We start from the raw sequence: 21,346 nt of genomic DNA, 5'->3' as shown, positions 1-21,346 counted from the left end.
GTGGTTGAAAACTAGGCTGCACCCACTGACTAAATAGTGTATGGTAGTAGCACCACAAAATTGTCGTGCCTCCTTAGACACAAATGTGTTGCCTCAGAAACACTGATTATAAGTCCTCTGGACGTTCGTGTTGTTTATCATTTTTTAAAAATGATATTACATTAATGTATTTATGTAAAATGTGTAATGTTATCACTGAAGCTGAATGCTGGCCAGTTCACTTGAGGACTTGAGCAACGTTACTCCGCCTACGCCGATGCTCACGTGACTGACCGTCGCCCAGGTTGTGTCGAAAGCATCCTGGTGTTAGCAGTTAGCTAGTCGTTGACAAATATTAAAACGAATTGTATAAATACTTTTAAAATGGGTGGATTAATACCGTGGCTCTGAAGAAGAAAAAGAAGAAAGGGAACTACATAGACTGATCTTTTCCAACACGGTCTGACTATTGTTATCTGAAGAGAGGCTATCAATAACAGCTAACCAAACATTAGCGTTAGCTAACGTTCAAACTTTGATGAGCTACAGAATTTGTAAGCTAGCTGCTTGTTGCACATTTACTCCTGCCATTCAAGCTAGTGCGCTTACATGTTTGTTATTGTAGCACTTTTTGCTAACATACTAGTATTATAAGTGTTATTTGTTGATACGGCGTTGTTTGGTTCAGACGTTGATATAAAACTAGTGTTAACGTTATTACGATAGCTAACTTATGAATGACTAATTCTAACGCTAGCTCTTTAAACTTCACCGTAACTTACACACAGGCACTTAAAATCAGAGCTAACCAGCTTACTCTACGATAAAAAAGGCAACAAGGTCGGAAACAGATGTCATCCGTGTAGTTAAACGCCTGTGTTTTCTTATTGATTTCGGCCAATCATATGAGATAAATAATGCGAAACACCAGGATGTCAAACACATGGGGATTAACGATGGGGCAGCAGTATTGTTTGGAAAACACAGCTGCCCGGTCATTTCGATAATCCCTATATCCTGGGTGATGCATATACAGTAGGTTTTATTATTTCGGAGCGTGTAGCGTATTAGCTCATAAATACAGAGATATTTGGATAGTTTCTCGTTTAATCTAACACAGTCTAAGTAGGTAGTAGTCAACTTTGCTTTAAGTTATGCCTGGGGACGCATCTGATAGTAGTGATGACTCCGATTCAAAAACAAATGAAAAGGCCTGCACCGTCAAGCATCAAATCACCAATGGTAAGTCAAGTGAGCTGTTTCTTTTTATTTTTTTGTCTTCTCAAGATTTTTTTTTTTGATGGCAAAACGCAAACTATACAATACAGGTCCATTATTTCAAACATCTTTTCTGTTTTGAACCCTCCTGTTATGTTGCGGGTCAAATTGACCCTATTTAAAGTCTATTTTAGGCAGAATATGCCTTCAAAACCAGCTAAATGCAGCATAAAAATCTGGGCAGCAAGTGTCGTGTTAATTTCTCAACATCACTTCATAAAAAAATAAAAATGTAAAATATAATAAACATAAATCTATGTCATGTAAAACTGTTGTGTTTATACTTAGTCCTTTCCAATGTAAATTAAAAAAAGTTATCCTCATTGAACCATGATCTGTGAGAATTAAAGAACACCAATTGACTAAATCTTGATTTAAATGGTAAGTAATGGAGTTAAAAATTAGATTTAAAAAAATGTTTATTGGGATTTTTTGGGGTTCTGACACTTTTGTATAATTGAATATGCCCCGGGCTTATTGACCCAGGAACAATATTGCTGATACAGAGAAACAAACATAACAGGAGGGTTAAACATAGTCATATGTATGCACATATAGATATATACGCATACAAAAAAGAAAAATAAATGATAATAATATACACACATACATACATAAATTGAAATAATGAATAAATATATACTGTATATACATACATACATACATACATACATACATACATACATACATACATACATACATACAGGCATACACACAAAATACAATTAATATAAAAGATAATAACATTAAATACAATAATTGTATTTATGTACTTCTAATAACTAAACAGGTAAATAGCTGAATAAAGCAATGAATGTAACAATAATAATTAAATTAAGAGTAATAATAGTAATACAAATAAGAAAATAAATGTATATTCAAAGTATTGATTAAAGAATCATGAAGAGAAAAAAAAAAAGAATATATATTAATGTACTTAACACACATCTAGTCGAGTTTGAATTATCTAATGCACAGGTTCCCAAAGTGTGGGTCGGGACCCCATGGGGGGTTGCGGGACACCAATGGAGGCAGGCGAGATGTCTTCCAGTTTTTTATATATTTTTTAAATAATCTAAATTTGCTTATTTTACCCATTATTGTAAAAATATTGACAAAAATTGTAATTACATTTTAAATAAAACCCTATAAATAAGAACATTGCATTAGTTTTCTGCCTTTCTTTGTTGCCAGATGACTCCTAAAGTTAGGGTTAGGGTTAGCTAACAGTTAATTATGTAGGTAAACTAATTTTGAAGTGGAAGTAAATTAAGTATGAAGCAACATTTAATCACATTTCGAGGGACAGTGGAGGTCATAAGGCTTTGGCACCTATATTTTGGGGGTCGCGGGCTGAAAAGTTTGGGAACCCCTGATCTAATGAATGAGTCAACTGCAATCAAGTGAAGAAATAAAATAAAATTAGACGCTGCTTTAACACCCCCTCCCCACCCATTTCCCACCCCCTGCTCTTGTATGGCTCTTTCAATTGTTTATTTTTTGTGCCTTCACCTACATTCGTCCAAACATATTTCAGCTGGTGGTCTTTATGTTGGTCCAGGAATATTAAGGAAGGGATCCCAAATTTTATTAAAGGTTTCAGGTTTTTTTCTTATGTTATTTGTTATCAATATTAACAGGGCTTAACCATAGAAAGATACCTCCTTTGTCATTTAACCAACACATTATTGGCACATATGTGTTTGTTTGTATGATTACATCTTTGTTACAGGAGGGCAGTAGGTTAAAGATAAACCTAAAAATTTGTAGAACACCAATGCTAAACCTTTAAATTCTATCAAAACAGTTACTTATTTCAATTAATACATAGAAAGTATGCTTGTTTTTTGTCAGGGTTACAACATCTAGTGGCTTTCAACAGGTTTTACATTTTACAATTCATCACTCAGTTCATGTAGATCATGGATAGATATTTATTTTAATGTCATTCATTTGAAGAGACCTCACAGCTCCCCTTGGAGCCAAACGTTGCAGCATCTGTGTAACAAACCCAAGTAACTGGTAAAAAGAGGCTACTCTTTACATTTGCATCCTTTGTTGTGGACTCTGGACCAAAGAATAAAGTATTTTTTGTCGTCTTACTTAAAAAAATTAAAAAAAACTTTGTATGAGCCCTTAAATAGAATACATAGTGTAGATAAAAAAGAAACACCCATATTCATATTAAGCCAACAATTGCTGCATTATTCTTCCTGTGGGTGACTGTTGGGTTAGTCACCCTGAGCAGAGGCAAGATCGTGTTTTACTTAACTGTCACAGCAGAAAAGTAATACTGTACTTGCTGTGATTGATTTGGGTGTGGATGTGGAGCAAAGTGCAACCGCCTTTTAATCTACAGAGAGCGGTAGAACAGGCAGTACTGTGTCAAGTTATAGTAGTGAATTGAAATGATGTAATGTATTTTATTGTTGATATAACTTAAGGTGCTGTCACTGTGTGATGTTAGATATTTCATGTGGAATAATGAAAGTTGAGCTTTGTTAACTTGTTGCACAAAACTGAGTAAAGCAATGATTTTTTTCATCTCTCAGAAGTTTGACTGGCGGATCACTGGTTTGGCTTAGTGGTTAAAACATGTGCCCCATAAACAGGGAGCAGTCCTCCATGCATCAGTCACTGGTTCAACTCCTGGCCACAACCCTTTCAATCAATCATTCAATGAGACTTTATTTATAAAGCGCTTTTCATACAGTGGCATTGTAACACAAAGTGCTGTACATAAAAACAACCTAAAATAGAATAAATTAAGAATCAGATCCCACCCCAGCCCCAACCCCAACCCCACGATCCTAAGGTTAAGAAAACAATATAGGCAACAATAGCAATAAAAACAATAAAATAAAATAGCTTTTTGCTATGAAGGTAAGACTTCTACGTTGCACTGAGAGTTATCATGACAGTGACATGATGAAGTACAAGTTAGATATTTGAATCACAGGGCCATGTTTTGAATTTAAAATGTATCCGTAATACTTGCAAAGCACATAACGAGATGTCATTCAATCTAAATGATATGCAGCAAAGTGAAGGTCGACTGAGCTGACGTTCAATGAAAGTTTGCAGAGGAAATGGAGGAAAATATATTGTGCCTTTTTAGAGTATAGAAGTAATGAGCCTCAACTCATCCTTAGTTATAAGATTAAATATAGAGTCAAGCTTACTTGAAAGTGTTTAAAAAACAAAGTAAACAATAAAAAAGAAAGGGAATATAAAATGAAAAAACCCAATGAGGTGTTTTACACTGGACATACCACATCAGTCCTTACACTAAAAACAACCTAAAATAGAATAAATTAAGAAAAAGATCCCACACCAGCCCCAACCCCAAACCCACGATCCTAAGGTTAAGAAAACAATATAGGCAACAATAGTAATAAAAACAATTAAATTAAAAAATAAATACAAATTAAAAATAATTTGCTGAACAAACTGAGGAAACGCTCTCATGATATCTTATTGAGTAAACACAGGAGGTAAAATAAGATGTTAAAACTCAACACAGGAAATTAATATCACCAAAATAAAATACATTTCTAAGATAATAAAACACTGAAATATTAAACCATTAAAAGAACATAGGTGCTATACATAAAACAAATAATTAAGTACATAGATAAATAAAGTAGAATAAAAGTGACTAAAATTTTAAATAGATAATAAATAAATAAATAAATAAAACTGTTAAGAATAAAACTTAGTTAAAAGCGAGACTAAAAAGGTAGATCTCGAGTTTGCTTTTTTTTTTTTTTTTAAACTACATGTCACCCCCACCCTCTTCTCCCCACATTTCCTGTCTCTCTTCAGCTGTCCCATCTAATCAAGGCAACGTGGCACAAAAAAGCCATCTTTACACATTTCATTAAACATGTACAGATTTTAAATGCACCACCTAATCTTCTCTAAAACAAAGGAAAAACAAAATAGCTGTGTTTTCAGGGTTAAAGACATGTAGCATCTACACCGTTTGTTCTAATTGTAGTATTTTCTTTTTCTGCCACCAGCTAACCTCACAGGTCACACTGAGAAGGTCGGCATGGAGAACTTCGAGCTGCTCAAAGTCTTGGGCACTGGAGGTAAGTGTCCTCATAAAGCAACAAATATATTCAGTGCACATACAGCTGTTGTCAAACCTGTAGAAAACTTTCAATAAGATGTCAGTGTGAGGTTTACTCAAAGCACAAAATAAGTGTTTTCCTGCCGTGGTTTAATATCTTGAGGGGAAAGTCTTTCTAATTAATTTTCATAGCTTGTAGAGAAAATGTCCCAGAGGGCTTAGATGTTGTGGTAAAGCATTTCTTTACATAGTGATTTGGGAGTTGCAGATCATCAAAACAGCATGAGTACCATGTGAATGTTTATAAGGGAGACCATATGCTGGAGACGTCTCTGTTATTAGATCTCATCCATAATGAATACCTTTGAGAGATCTGAGACACTGCTTCTATCAACAAAACAATTCCTGGTTTGATTTGGTGTACAGGAATGTGCCTGTATATATAATCCAGACTAAATCATACTAAAATAATTTGATGAAACATTTCTTTGTCTTTGTCTAGCCTATGGAAAAGTGTTTCTGGTCAGGAAGAACACCGGTCACGATGTCGGACAGCTTTATGCTATGAAGGTAAGACTTCTACGTTGCACTGAGAGTTATCATGACAATAAGTACAAGTTAGATATTTAAATCACAGGGCCATGTTTTGAATTTAAAATGTATCCGTAATACTTGCAAAGCACATAACGAGATGTCATTCAATCTAAATGATATGCAGCAAAGTGAAGGTCGACTGAGCTGACGTTAAATGAAAGCTTGCAGACGAAATGGAGGAAAATATATTGTGCCTTTTTAGAGTATAGAAGTAATGAGCCTCAACTCATCCTTAGTTATAAGATTAAATATAGAGTCAAGCTTACTTGAAATTGTTTAAAAAACAAAGTAAACAATAAAAAAAAAAGGGAATATAAAATGAAAAAACCCAATGAGGTGTTTTACACTGGACACACCACATCAGTCCTTACACTAAAGGAAATTTAGCACAGTGTACCAGACCTTATTTAACACAGTCTTATTTATGTTAATTGAGAGATGTTGGCCTCTTGAGATGATTGAGATGTTGTTTTCTGTTTCTTTCAACCGTAATTCATACAGGTCCACATAGTCCTTATTTTAACTTTTACTTTTTCCCACCTTTTTAATGATCATTGGCAAGTATTGAGAAGTTTGTTGCTCTAAGGATGGCAATGAGCAGATCAAAGAAAGAGAGAAAGAGAGTCTGTGATATTTAAAGACAATGTCCAATACTCTGTGAACAATCATTTATTCTCTTTGACAATCAGCACAGGCCTGGCTCTTTAGCTTGTCCTCCTATGCTTTTTAAAGTCCTGATGTGTTTTAATAGAGCTTTGTCTTTTGAATAGTGAGACTGCCATGGGATCATAGACTGTATAGATAATGGACGTAGTATCAGTGATGTCACACATCTGTTCCTGAGCGCTGTTTTGAAGCCAATCGTCTGCGGCAGCCATATTGGAAATGCGGAACTCAACCAGGAAGAGTGTGACGTAAAGAGGCAGAGTTTAAGACTCCTAGTCAACAGCTATGTGTTCCCGACAGGGAGTCAAGTCAGTCATGTTTTGGGCAAAAACTTGTAATCTTAATATCTTCTGAACCGCCGCGTTAGAATTTTTTTTTACCCCTCGTACAGTGTGTGCCGATAGAGAAATTAGCTACGTAGAGCCAAGATCGTCTTTTTTGAATTGGTGTCTATGTGGTTTCCGGTGTTTCTGCAGCCAGCCTCAAGCGGATTCTTGATGAACTGCAGTTTATAACACTTCCCCATGGGCTTCATAGTTTGAGACCGGAGGTTGCCGCTTGCTTGGGATTGACAGCATCATATGTATTAACGGTTCATGCTCAGTTATTATTGAGCTGTTTCAGGGAACTATCCTTACTGGAAGATATTATCTGTTGGGCTCTTGTGGCTTCTGTATGTAAAGAAGCATCGATAACTTCATACAATGCTTTTCATGATCTTTACCCAAGATATCTTGGGTTTTCCAATGATGACTGAAGATTTTGTGGGAAACTCACAATAAAACAAAACTAAAGAGGAGTTTATTTGACTTCTTCTCTAGGTGTTAAAGAAAGCAGCCATTGTCCAGAAGGCAAAGACCACAGAACACACTCGCACTGAGAGGCAGGTGCTGGAGCATATCCGCCAGTCACCCTTCCTGGTCACACTGCACTACGCCTTCCAGACGCAGAGCAAACTTCATCTCATCCTGGGTGAGTGACGGAGAACTACTCCTACTCCTACTCCTACTCCTACTCCTACTACTCTAGATGTATATGTCTATGACTTTGTCTCTGTTTGTAGGAACTTTGTGCCTGTATGTTTCTGTATTTTTTGTATCATGTCTACTTAAGCCGCTGATATATCTGTGTTTGTGAATGCAGACTATGTGAGTGGAGGGGAGATGTTCACCCATTTGTACCAGCGGGATCACTTCTCTGAGGAGGCGGTGAGGATTTATATCGGGGAAACAATCCTGGCTCTGGAGCACCTGCACAAGGTGGGTGCCACTCTTTTCAGCTCTGTATATTAAATCTACATTTATTGATGTTTGGATACAAGGAGACAGAAGAAAGACAATGCTACTTCACAGAGACACTGCACCAATACGTCACTTAACTATAACTGTTGTGTCTGACATGTTGGGAGCACTTGTCAATTTAGCAGTCACAAAGTGACACGGTAGTCCCATATGAGTCCTGATTCTTGTAACATAAGAAACTGGAGCGAGGGGCTGTATTGGATGACTGGAGACACTAGATTTTGAAGCTTTTTGAAAAAGCCCAATTCAAATGAATGGTCCAGTTTAACTAAAACATAGTTGATAGCGTTGTAGTCAAAACCATGCTTACTGAGACTACTGAGGTATACACACAGACCTCTCCTCCTGTGTCCATCCACTCCTGCTTGTGTGTAGGCAGCATGTCACTCACTTAGACTGTTACATTGGAAAGGTTGTGACTGTTACCAGAGGGGAAAAAATAACAAATTACAAATTAATTTAAATTATTAGTTGCTGTAGAAAGAGGCGTTTTCCTTCTACTCACAGTAATGATGTTGACAAATAGCCTATCAGTGATGGTCTGGACCAGTCTTGATTTAAAACCTGGAGTCTGCCCAGTCCGAAACTGAGACAAGACTGAGTAAAAATGCTTTCAACTCATAGACAAGACCAAGACCTTAAAAGTGGTCTTAAGACTGATCTCAAGCACTACAACACAGTTGATGTAATTTTTTTAACATCAAATTGCACCCTCAAAGTATCACACCATTGGTCTAAAGAATTCACAGCTAGGATGTTCAATAGGCTGAAATACTTTTAGATTGTAGATCATTTTTGTCTTTTTGCTTGACACAATTGTAACTCTGTTGATTAATGTTTCCACCAAGCATGAGTGTAACTGCAGTTTTTCTGTATTTCCATTCAGCTTGGGATCGTGTACCGAGACATCAAGTTGGAAAACATTCTCCTCGACAGTGAAGGCCACGTGGTGTTGACAGATTTTGGACTCAGCAAAGAGTTTCTTGAAAAGGAGGCATGTGAAAATGATTCTAATGAACACAAATGTCTATTTGCATGTGGACAATTATAAGTTAAATTAAGGATATCCCAATCACAGATATATTTAGCTCGTGAATGATATTCTTTACTGATACACTTGATGGTATTTTTCACCTCATTACAGAAAGAAAGGACGTACTCTTTTTGTGGCACCATCGAGTACATGGCACCTGAGATCATCAGGGGGAAATCTGGGCATGGCAAGGTAATGAAAGAGCTGTAGTGCATCACTGTTGTTTGGTGTTCATTTATTTTAGGTGGACCTGTAATGTAGGTGTTCATTTCCTTCATTTTATTGCATAATATGTCAGGATGTTTTTGGAGAGCATTAAGCTGTAGCTATTTAAATTGCCTGTAAACACTGAAAGCTGTAAATCAAACTTATGGTTGCCGGGTGCCTTTGCAGGTAACATTAAAGACAGTCTATAAATAGCTTTTACTTTGAACACTATATAGGCTGATCATCAGATTAGATCAAAGATAGGGTTGACATTTTTGGTCATGAAAGGAGGCTGATATAATAACCAATAACTCAGGCTTCACTGAAAAACTACACATTGGGAGCTGTATCTTCCCATCTTTGTTCTCTTTCCTTCATGTAAACTTTTTTAACCTTTCCTCCTTGCAGTCGGTAGACTGGTGGAGCCTTGGGATCCTGATGTTTGAGCTGCTGACAGGAGCGTCTCCTTTCACCCTGGAGGGAGAGAGGAACTCCCAGAGTGAGGTGTCAAAGTGAGTGTCACTGACTCCACCGTGTACACAACATGTACACAACTCTTACACCAGCAGTCATTCTTCACATAGAATATCATAAAGTCAAAGAATTATGTCAACCATTGTAGTAGAGTTATCTATTCTCATTCATCTACCGAGCACATCCTGGATTTAACAGTGAAAGCTGTCTTTTTAGGTTGCAAAGATTACTGAATGAGAATTATTTCTGTCTCTGTTACATCAGACGTATTCTGCGCTGTGACCCACCGTTCCCCTCCATGATTGGACCAACTGCTCAGGACCTGCTGAGGAAGTTGCTGGTTAAAGACCCTCACAGGAGGCTGGGTTCTGGACCACGAGGGGCTGAAGACATCAAAGCACATTCCTTCTTCAAGGTCTTTACTGCCTCAACCTCCTGTCACAAATATTCTGTTACTTCTGTTACTCGGGATGCAGTGTGAACTTAGATTACGCATATATCAGCCACTGGGACATCAAATGTTAGAAGGCGAATTTGTCTGTGGTCCAAGTAGGGCTGAACGATTAATTGCATTTGCGATTAAATCGCGATATGATAAAACAAGATATTCTAACCGCATTGGCTGCGATTTGACTGGTCACATGATCTGGTCAACGTGGCTTGCGAGCAGAGCAGAGCAGAGCAGGCAGGCAGGCAGGCAGGCAGGCAGGGAGAGAAGTCCACGTTGCACTTTAACCTGATGCACAATGGCCCCAGGCTCTACAGAAACTGACACTGCAGAAAGTTTAGTACCAACGAGGGGCAGCACGTCAGTTGTGTGGATTTACTTTGGCTATAAAAAAAGAAGATGCTGTGCAACGACAGGTATTGTGCAGAACCTGGCTACTGTTTCTATCTCACGAGGTAACACTATAAACCTTTATCAACACTTTAAAAAACACCACAAAGTAGGGATGTTAATTTCAAGTATTTATCGTGATCGATCTTTGGAAATGTTAACGATCAATTATCAATGAATCATTTAAAAACATGAACGTTTTCCATATCAAGAATAATTCACAATCACAATATTGAGGAAAATAATCGCAATTAGATTATTTTCCAAAATCGTTCAGCCCTAGGTCAAAGTAATGTTGATGAAGACTGTGAATGTGTGTAGGAATCACTTTATGGTTATGACAGGTAGGGATGCATCTGCAAAGTAGCAGCAACTAGGGATGGTGTTTCCAATATGCTGGTGAACTCCTTGGTCTTCTACCTTGGTAGAAGAATGGTGGGTCATGAAGTGCTGTACATTCAGTGATTTCTTTCTTTAATGTTTAGCTTTGAGTTGTCTCTGATAGGGATGGGAATTTACCGTAATCCTCGTAATCAATTACTCGAGTTTCCTTATGAACGATTACTCGAGTACTCGCAATTATAATTTTTTTTAAACCATAAACAAAAATAAATAAATAAAAGTCCATCGGACACGGACCTACCAGACCAAAGTTGTAGTAAGTTCTGCTGCCTTTTCTTCATACATCTTTTCCACTCTCGTAGTTGTTGTTCTCTGTGATGGTAGCTTGTACTCCGGCTTGACTAATGCGATCAGCTCTTTGAAGCCCTCTCCTTCCACAAATCTTAATGGGAGCATATCTCCAGTTACCATTTTGGTTATTATCAGGCTAATCTTCTCCGCTCTGGTTTCTTCACAACGACGTGTGCTAACAGGGCGAGCAAAAGACGTGATGTGAGACTGCCTGTTATCTGTCTCCGCTGTTTTCTCCTTGTGCTTTAAGTGCATTTGGTTAATCATCAAACTAGTATTTCTATGGTATGCAAGTTTAACGCCACATATCTCGCACTGCACATTATCTTCATAGTTTTTTCAAAGTACTTCCAGACATTACTTTTTATAACTGACATGTCGCAGGTGTCGCAGACGGTTCGTTTGTTGTGCTTTCGCTTTCGGTTGAATAACGTGTCACACATGTAACGCCATATGACTATCTTGCCAGGTGCGCGAATAACAAAATGCTATTCGAATAATGGGGTCAACGGAGAGTACTCGAGTACTCGAGTAATCGTACCCATCCCTAATCTCTGGTAAACTCTGTGCAGCTCACAAGCACCTGTTAAATCAGCGCTATTGGTGCTACCGCTGCTTCGTTTGACTTCAAAGTATAAAAACATATTTGTTGCAATGACAACTTTTCAGGTGACTCAAAAGATTTGTTGATGACTTTTTTATTTCCTCCTTTTGAAATACTTGCAGCTTGTGTTTGAAATGTAAATGACATCATGCTATCCTCCCCTGAAACAGTGAAAAACAGCCATACGGGTGATGCCATTTGTAATCTCTCGTCTGCTTGTTGCAGCTGCTCTTGTTGTCCTTCTCTTCTGTCATGGCAGATCGCATACCGCCACCTACAGTGTTGGAATGTGTAGGCTTGCTAATAAGTGAATGAAAGCAACTTAAATCACTTGTTTTTATTGGATTAGATGTATTATTGGTATAATAAATGATAATAAATATTCTCTCTAAGGGGTTGATAACCTTTCAGCTTGTAATACACTGGCATCCTTACCTGTTATCTTATCTCATTCATCCATTAACCTTATCTGTCCCTTGTTGTTTTCAAACAGGGCCTGAGCTGGACTGACCTCGCAGAGAAGAAGGTGGCCAGTCCATTCAAGCCAGAGCTGAAGAGTGAACTGGACACGGGGAACTTTGCTGAGGAGTTCACAGGGATGGATCCTGTTTACTCTCCTGCAAGCACACCCCCAAGCACTGACCGCCTGTTCCAGGTTAGTCATTACTGTCATAGTCTGGACCTTTTGGAAAAGCCTGGTTTCCAAAACATCACGCTCACAACTTGAAATCATTAACATTCTGATGGGTGCTGGTCTATGAAACTTAATTATGGGTGGAAAAAAAGAGGAAAGCCTTTTTCTTTGATACAGGTATGTGAATGGAGTGAACTCATTTATTGCTTTTGAAATGTATTAGGGTTAAATGGTTGTCCCCCCTTTCATTCTCTGCTTCTGTCTTTCTCTCTGTCTCTCCCAAAGTGGACTTCTTCTTTTGCACTACCTTGTCATTCATTTAACATCACCATTATAATTTCAGGGTTACTCCTTCATTGCTCCCTCCATCCTCTTCAATAAAAACGCTGTCATGGGAGACTTTGCTGAGTCTCAGGTTGGTGCTGATCGACCGGGTTCAGCTTCTGTTCAGCGCAGTGCGATGTTAAAGGTATGCATTTTAAATCAGTAGCATTTTCCTTATAAAACCTCCTTTTACCCAAAGTTTGAAAGTCATTCTAAAATTGTTTTTTGATATTAGCAACTCGTTTGAGAGGCTTTCTGAATGACAGGATCCCGAACACACAGGAAGGAAGAGAGGAAGAGGAACTAGTTTAGTTAACCTACTTAATTTACTAAAGTTGGTTTTCTTCATTTCACAGCATGTGTCTGCATTTATATGAAGCACTATGCAGTAAAGAAGATGTATCAGACCCAACTCAGTCGAGGCATGATGGCTGTCTAACATGAGTCTGGTTCTGCCTGAGGTTTCTGCCTGTTAAAAGGAAGTTTTTCCTCACCACTGTAACTAGCTAAATACTGCGATGTGCAATGCTCATGATGGATTAAGGTGGGGTCAGACTGAGTCTTACCCTGTCTTGGTGTTGGGTCTCTGTTCATAATTTGACATAGAGTGGTCTAGACCTCCTATGTTTGTAAAAGCGTCTTGAGATAACGTTTGTTGTGATTTGGCGCTATACAAATAAAGATTGATTGATTGATTGATTGATATCACAATTTGAAGGACTTTCTGTTTTGATGACTTTTTCTAGTAATATTGTTAAGGAATGTAAAAATCAAAGCCAGGTTTCACACTTGGTGTTAATTACATCAACGTGATTTAAAGCTAAACGATTACACAGATCTGACCCAGTAACTTGATTTAACAATAATAATGTTTGTCACGACTCAGTTCGGCAAAGAGAGTCTCACACTAAAGGGTTTTTTCTTAAACATGTGGGGGTGCACGACAGTCCTCATGCTGCCTTTGAAAGACCTGTTTAATGCAGTGAATCACATCATTCAAATGAAGGGTTTGCCCATTGTGAGCCATGAAAAAACAGGAGTGCGTATGACAATGACATATAATTAAGACCAGACTGATCAATACTGTTTCATCTGAGTGTAGGTTCAAACTGTATGTGTTTAAATCAAAGTGTGTTCCTAAATAAACCCTTCTCAGGGACATAAATATTGACTTTCCAGGTTTTATCTCTTCTTGGTCAGTGCACTCAAAAGTCAGAGGCATCCTATACTGCTGAAAGCCAAGTATTTAGCTGGAGGATTCAAAGAAAAATATACAGAACATCTCCCTTAACAGCTCAATAAAAGTCACACTGTCTCTTCTTTGCTCAGGAGTCGCAGTTTTTCCAGCACTATGAGCTGTGTCTTCACGGGCCACCCCTGGGCGAGGGCAGCTTCTCTGTGTGCAGGAAGTGCCGGCACAAACAGAGTGGCCTTGAGTACGCTGTCAAGATCGTCAGCCGCAGGTGAGTGGAGATGTGATGTTGCTGCAATGTACAGTGCCTCTGTGTATTTCACAGAAAGTCTTTGTTAACGTTGAATGTTGCTTTGGATTATGTTAGAATGGAGGCAAACACTCAGAGGGAGATCGCTGCTCTGAGGCAGTGTGAGTCCCACCCAAACATCGTCAAGCTGCATGAAGTCTACACTGATCAGGTACAGTGGAGGAAACCCACAAAGGATGGCATGTGCATATATTGTCATAACATAAGCACAAACAATGCTGAATATATTTAATGTCCTTTTAAGGATGTCGACCTGTGGTGATAGTATTAACTGTTCTGTCTGAACGCCCCTCTCTCTTTTAGTATCACACATATTTAGTGATGGAGCTCCTGCACGGAGGGGAGCTGCTGGAAAGGATCAAGAAAAAGAAACTGTTTGGTGAGGCAGAGGCCAGTCAGCTGTTACAGAGCCTGGTCTCAGCTGTCAGCTTCATGCACGAAGCTGGAGTCGTGCACAGGGATCTCAAACCGGAGGTGGGTGGCAGGAATCTACTGATAGAACATAATAGCGTCCTTTGTAAATACATTTATACATTAAAATGTTCTCATGAAAGCATCAGTACAATGCTATTTAAAATTGAAGTCTTACATTAGCTTTATAATAAATGTAAATATTTAAAAATAGCCAGAAAAGCTGTAAACAAAGTTGTAACGTCCAGAGCTATTGGCATAAATGTTGTGATAGGAAATACAAACGAGTGAAGTTAAAATCCTCTCAGTAACAAGCGCACATGTCCTGTGTACTGCAAGGACGTCTTTCATAAAGTTAAAGCCAGCTATTTAGACGTACGAGGGTGTTATTGTGATTATTCTGCTACATCATTTGCACATGAATGATTTAATCGTTGTAAACACAGTGGACAACAACGCATAATGCCTCCTTGTTGCGGCGCAGCACTTTTCCAAATGAGCGCTGCAGATTTATCACACATATCCTGCCATCCTCAAATGGCTGTGGGATTTAATTAACTTGAGGAGAAGTTTTTTTTATATAGTCAAAAGCTGCTGTTAATGACAGATAGCGGCAAGAATCACCCATTAACTTTTAGTGCTTTACTGAGACGACTGTCGTAATCACATAAACTTTTATTTTTGATGCCAATCTAGACTCACTCACTGACTGAGGAGGGTTTGATTGAACATGTTTTTTCAGCATCATTCTACCATTGCTGCACATTTCATCTTTAGTAATGAGTTTGTTTGTTTTTATGACAATTTCCAAACGATTTCTGGTCAAGAGATAGATGTGGTAATAACTCCTGTCTAGAGGCATCTAGTGTAATATTCAGCAAGTAGTTATTTTGGATGGCACGCTCAAAGGACAATCCCATCTGTTGCTGCACTGAGTAGGACAATGCCACACACACACACTGAGAAAGCATAGACCACGATTTGGAAAATGCCAAATGGGAGTTATAGTAGTGTTTACTGGTGGTGTATGCAGTGTTGAGGAGAGTAAAAAGCCCAGAGAAATGAGAGAGCATGCTCATGTGTTTTATTTCCTCACAGAATGTGCTGTTTGCCGATGAGGGGGAGGACGCGGTGCTGAAAGTAATAGATTTTGGATTCGCTCGGCTGTGCCCTGCAGGCAGCGCCCCCCTGCAGACTCCCTGCTTCACACTGCAGTACGCCGCACCTGAACTCTTTGAGAGCGCAGGATACGACAAAGCCTGCGACCTCTGGAGTCTTGGGGTCATCCTGGTAATTAAACTGGAATCTGTTAATTCTGTTTCATCAGTAAATCCAACTGCAGCACTTAATGACTTTCTCTGTGGGTTTCCATCAGTACACCATGCTGTCAGGCCAGGTGCCATTCCTGAGCGAACAGCGTGGGATGACCTCATCGTATGCTGCTGACATCATGCAAAAGATAAAAGAGGGTGATTTCTCATTGGATGGGGAGGCCTGGAAGGGAGTGTCTGAGGATGCCAAAGAGCTTGTTAAAGGTGTGTGATGGAGGGAGTAGATTATCATACATTTTCAATCAACTCTAGGGTGGAACATGGTGTGTTCAGTTGTGATGCTATGCTGCATGTGCTTCAGACTGTGCTGAAACTATTGTTAACAATGAAATCACTGCAGGCTTTGCTTGACCATCTATATGATGACTAGGGGTGGGAATTGATAAGATAGCATCAATGTCAATGCCGTTGTCGATTCTGCTTATCAATCCAATTCCTTATCAATTCTCCTAACGTATTTCTTTGAGGGGAAAATAGTAGTTCTACACAGTCTTCTGCACCAAAAGGAACCATTTTATTTTTACCAAAATTATGTCTGCACAAGAGTGAACATGAACATATTCAACTTGAACATACTGAACAATAGGTTGACCTCATTCTCGGCCGCGTGAGTCTGGACGTGGCCCCTTGAGCCTGGAGGAAAATACTTTGAATTTGGAGAGGAAAAACGCTTTTCCTCCGAGGGTCATCGCGGAGGTATCTTACCCGCTCTCGGTGCCTCATTTTCAGCCGCGTGAGTCCGGACGTGGCCCATCGAGCCTGAGGGAAAGCATCACAACTCCGAAAGGGGAGAGGTAGACGGGGGTTCGCCTCCCCGACGCGAACATGTTCACATGGAACCCTTCTCCACTTCTGCCCGACGCGAACCCCAAGCTTCATCCTGCTGGGAAATGAAACGTTAAGAAGAATCGATAACATTTGAGGTGTACAATTTCGGTGGAATTGATCAATTGGAACCGGTTCTAAGTCGGATCCGGTTTTTGCTTCCCACCCTTAATGATGACACTATTTTAAAATCTCCTGAGGTTCATGCACTTTCTGAATTATATGTCATGTAAAAAGTTTTCCCATTTATTTATCTTACCTTTATTTTACCAGGTAAAATGCCCTGTCATATGAGTGCATGTCAAAAAGACATACACACTGATACCCATACACTTTTGATAGTCCCATAGTATCCCAGATATATCAGCCTTTTTGGGTGCTGCTGTAGCTCAGTGATTAAATCGTGCGCCCCATGAACAGGCGACAATTCCTTGAAGACGGTGGCTTTATATCCTCCCTCACTCTCTCTTCCTGCTGTCCTACTCTATTTAATGTCCTATGCTCTTGACAAAGGCATGAAAAATCATCTGTATAAACTTTAAAAACTCAGCTTTTTGTAAATTACAAGTGCATGAATTAGTTTTATTAGACTCATTTCCTTCTCTGTTTGAGAATCCGATGGTGGATTTCTCAAGCACTTCTTACAGTTTTTCAGACTTAAGCAATTGAAGAGATTATCTTCTACAACCCCTCTTTGCAAGTCATCAAGAGTTCTATGTGCATCTCTTCTACCTAATTGTCTTGTCTTGTCTCTGTTGTAATTCTTACTCCTTTAATCAAAGGCCTGCTGACAGTGGATCCAGAGAGACGTCTCAAACTGTCTGATCTGAAAGAGAACAGCTGGCTGCAGGGTGGAGCCTCCATGTCCACCACTCCTTTGTGCACCCCTGATGTGCTTGAGTCAAGCGGGCCCACTGTACGCACCTACGTCAACGCCACCTACAAGGTAAAAGTATTATTCTTAAAGCAGGATAGCATAGATTTAGATTGGATGACTTAATGTTTCCTTTCCTCTTATCTTTGTTATTTCCTCTCTCATCAGGCTTTTAACCGCGGTAAGAGAGAGGGCTTCTTTCTGAAAAGTGTCGACAATGCTCCCCTCGCAAAACGCCGAAAACTGAAGATGACCAGCACAGGAGTAGAGACCAGATGGAGTTCATCCTCTTCCTCCTCCTCTTCTTCCACCTCCTCTTCAGCCTCAGCCTCTGCAAAAGCATCCAAAGCACAGCCAAAGCAAACTGTGAGCCCAAAGCAGAGCTAGCCTGAACAGCAGGGGGAGAGAATGAAGTGGTGTGTGTGTTTCTACTGGCAACACGGTGTCCTCCAGTGGTGATAGGCTCACCCAGTTCCAAAAAAACACACTCTGACACGCCAAAAGACTGGTTAAAGTTTGTATTAAATGTTCAATACAACATAGAATTCAACTTTTCAACAGCAAAGCAACTTCATACATCAGGACGTATTCTCCCCAAACCAAACCTGTATTTTCACTGAGAAGATGGTGGAGGTTTAGTTTAGTATCTTTATGATGTACAGAAATCTGTGGCCTTGAGAAAAATGATTACTTACTCAGTATTCACTCACCATAATATGGTGATATCACACACTAAAGTAAAAAATGAGTTGTTACCTTTGTTCACTGTGGGTAAAAACAGTGCCTGGCTATAAAGGGATAAAGGGAAAAAGGAGCCATAAATGAGCAGAAGCCATACAAACAGTAAAGCAGTGCATTTACCAGTTAAGCCGATTTGAATACACACCAATTTGCACACAGCAAATGAGTAGTCCTTCCAGGACCAGGATTCAGCAGGCTTAACCCTTTACATGTATTAAGATATTTTTTCAGGTTGCCAAACAGATAAAATTGGCAAAACAGGCAAAAGTTTGGACACTAGTGCCGTGCAAACACTTCTGGGTTTGTGGAAACATGCATATTTTTTTTGCCTCTCTCAGTTGTTTGAGCAAAATTCCTGCTGTTTGCACTATTAGCAGAGAATGTAAAAGAACAAATGATACAAAATAAATGTAGATAGCTGGAAGGACTTAGTGCAGAGGGAGATGATTGTGATGTGTGAAACCCCTGAGACAGCAAAACGATGGAAACTGCTGAAGTCTGTGTACAGTTCTGAGTCAGGACAGACTTCAAACAGCACTGACGTCTCCAACACACAAACTCTACAAACCCCATTCAACAGAACACAGAGAGCATGTCCTGATTTTAGAGTGTTATGAGAGAATATCAGAGTTTGACTTGAAGAGGTTGCAGTGCTACACGACTGTGGAAACACATGGGGAGAAAAAAAACAGAAAAAAACGAGGGGTTTTCTACTTTCTTCATGTTCTTGCTGTAAATTACTCGCATTATTGTGCCGGTCTGAAATCTCAAGCATGCTAATCTGTTATAATGTAAGATTCATTTTTTTATATATATATTTCACTACCTAAGAAGCTGTCAACCTGAAAGTTTTCATTCTACTAAAAGCAGCTTGATTGCATGTAGATTGGAGCAAAATCCATTTTGATGATTTTGCATGTCATCGTGAATCCTAAAGGGTATCACAGCTTTCTGGTGCCCCATAAGACCAGACTGCGCCATGTGCAGCAATCATAATCACAGTTGGATTTGATACAATGAGAGATTGTTTCCCCTTCAGATAAACTCAGGTTGTTGTAACCTGGGCCACTCACCTAGTGATGTCTTTATTTTCCAGAGGTGGTTTTAAAAGATTATACGGCTTTGAATTTGAAATGTTACAGAATGAGACACTTAATAATGACTTTAACATGGTTCCAATGTGACCATCCTGCAGAATGATTGTGTATATACTCATCCTTGAAAAAGAGCAAAAGAAAAAGGTGTAATGGTTTTTAATTTGACATCAGTTTCAATGGTATATAAGTGTCCTGATGTAATTATGTTTTTATTGGACTTTACTTTTTTACATGTTGCACAGTCAGTTGATCAACTTAACACATTTCAGCTTTAAAGGTGCTTTCTCTGATATTTATTACATGTCATTGATTTTAATGCAGTGGTAATGGGATTGATAATTTTAATTGGCTCTTGCTGTGCTCCAACATTATATGTGTGTGCGTACGTGTGTGCATGCATGCGAGAAAGAGAAGGAGAGAGAAAGAGCGAGAGAGTGTGATTGTTATTGGGATGTTTGTTGTACCAATATTTCTGTACCAGAAGAAGCATTATTGCAAGTTACTGTATTATTTTCTTGATGTTGTTTTCCTCCTTCATCTTTGAAAGGTATCTGGTATCTGTTTGTGTTTGAGCATTGACATTTGTACTTCAAAACCTGTGCTTTTATTGGTGTTTAATTATTTTGTTGTGGTTAATGATGTTTTTCTTTTCTCTCTCTCTTCTTTTTGATTATTGTTATTTTACTGAGATGCACTGTCACTGATGTTGTAACTGGGAATTTATCTTTTGCACCATAATTTTTGGGTCGGTGCAAAATAAACATGACTTTTAAATAGCTGTGTGTTTTGTGTGTGTGTGTGTGTGTGTGTGTGTGTGTGTGTGTGTGTGTGTGTGTGTGTGTGTGTGTGTGTGTGTGTGTGTGTGTGTGTGTGTGTGTGTGTGTGTGTGTGTGTGTGTGTGTGTGTGTGTGTGTGTGGTGATGGAATTTTTGCTGTCAACATCAACTCCACTTAGATTAATTGATAGTGATGGAAAGTATAGAGTTGTTCCTACTCAGTGCAAACATGATACATTAAACAATTAGACTGATACGATGACAAAAGTAATTTCAAAGTACTTTGTAAGAGGGAAGGGGAAAGCTCTCATTAAAAAGACATAAATGTGAAACACGAGTAATCAGACAGCTTGTCCTGAATGATGCTCAAACTGCCAGGGTGAGGCATCTGACAGATGAAGATCCCTTTTGTTGTCCAACCACTCCCTTTAAAACAATTGAATCAAATGTATCTTAAACCCTTATTTCATCTCCATTTAAAAAAAAAAATAATAATAATAATTCATAGGATTTACAGTGGGACAAAAAAGTATTTAGCCAGCCACTGATTTTGCAAGTTCTCCCACTTAGAAAGATGAGAGAGGTCTGTAATTTTCATCAGAGGTACACTTCAACTATGAGAGACAAAATGAAAAAAAAAAAATCCAGGAAATCACATTGTAGGATTTTTAAAGAATGTATTTGTAAATTATGGTGGAAAATAAGTATTTGGTCAATAACAAAAGTTCAACTCAATACTTTGTAACAACCTTTGTTGGCAATGGCAGAGGTCAAACGTTTCCTGTAAGTCTTCACCAGGTTTGCACACACTGTAGCTGGTATTTTGACCCATTCCTCCATACAGATCTCCTCTAGAGCAGTGATGTTTTGGGGCTGTCGCTGGGCAACACAGACTTTCAACTCCCTCCACAAATTTTCTATGGGGTTGAGGTCTGAAGACTGGCTAGGCCACTCCAGGACCTTGAAATGCTTTTTACGGAGCCACTCCTTCGTTGCCCGAGCGGTGTGTTTGGGATCATTGTCATGCTGGAAGACCCAGCAATGTTCCATCTTCAATGCTCTCACTGATGGAAGGAGGTTTTGGTTTAA

At 38.9% G+C, this 21,346-nt stretch overlaps 1 protein-coding gene across 1 annotated transcript; it reads left to right on the top strand.

The window, feature by feature from the left end:
• The first annotated feature begins 234 nt into the window (after positions 1–234).
• Positions 235–20,257, top strand: rps6ka4 (ribosomal protein S6 kinase, polypeptide 4). The gene is made up of 18 exons (XM_034684274.1): positions 235–1,221; positions 5,280–5,351; positions 5,835–5,902; positions 7,414–7,564; positions 7,736–7,851; positions 8,780–8,887; positions 9,038–9,118; positions 9,542–9,645; positions 9,872–10,022; positions 12,236–12,397; positions 12,720–12,845; positions 14,030–14,163; positions 14,260–14,353; positions 14,506–14,676; positions 15,712–15,903; positions 15,989–16,148; positions 17,552–17,715; positions 17,812–20,257. The coding sequence occupies exons 1-18, from the start codon at positions 1,134–1,136 to the stop codon at positions 18,028–18,030; spliced, it is 2,361 nt and encodes a 786-aa protein (XP_034540165.1). The 5' UTR covers positions 235–1,133; the 3' UTR covers positions 18,031–20,257.
• Positions 20,258–21,346: the final 1,089 nt, after the last annotated feature.

This window comes from Notolabrus celidotus, chromosome 5 (genome assembly GCF_009762535.1).
Source record: "Notolabrus celidotus isolate fNotCel1 chromosome 5, fNotCel1.pri, whole genome shotgun sequence".
Taxonomy (NCBI): domain Eukaryota; kingdom Metazoa; phylum Chordata; class Actinopteri; order Labriformes; family Labridae; genus Notolabrus; species Notolabrus celidotus.
This window is presented reverse-complemented; position numbering and strand designations above follow the sequence as displayed.

Coding starts and splice junctions, on each gene's coding strand:
- rps6ka4 (XM_034684274.1), top strand. CDS start 1,134: ATGCCTGGGGACGCATCTGATAGTAGTGATGACTCCGATTCAAAAACA. Junction 7,852..8,779: donor CTCTGGAGCACCTGCACAAG/GTGGGTGCCACT, acceptor ATTTCCATTCAG/CTTGGGATCGTGTACCGAGA. Junction 8,888..9,037: donor AAGAGTTTCTTGAAAAGGAG/GCATGTGAAAAT, acceptor ACCTCATTACAG/AAAGAAAGGACGTACTCTTT.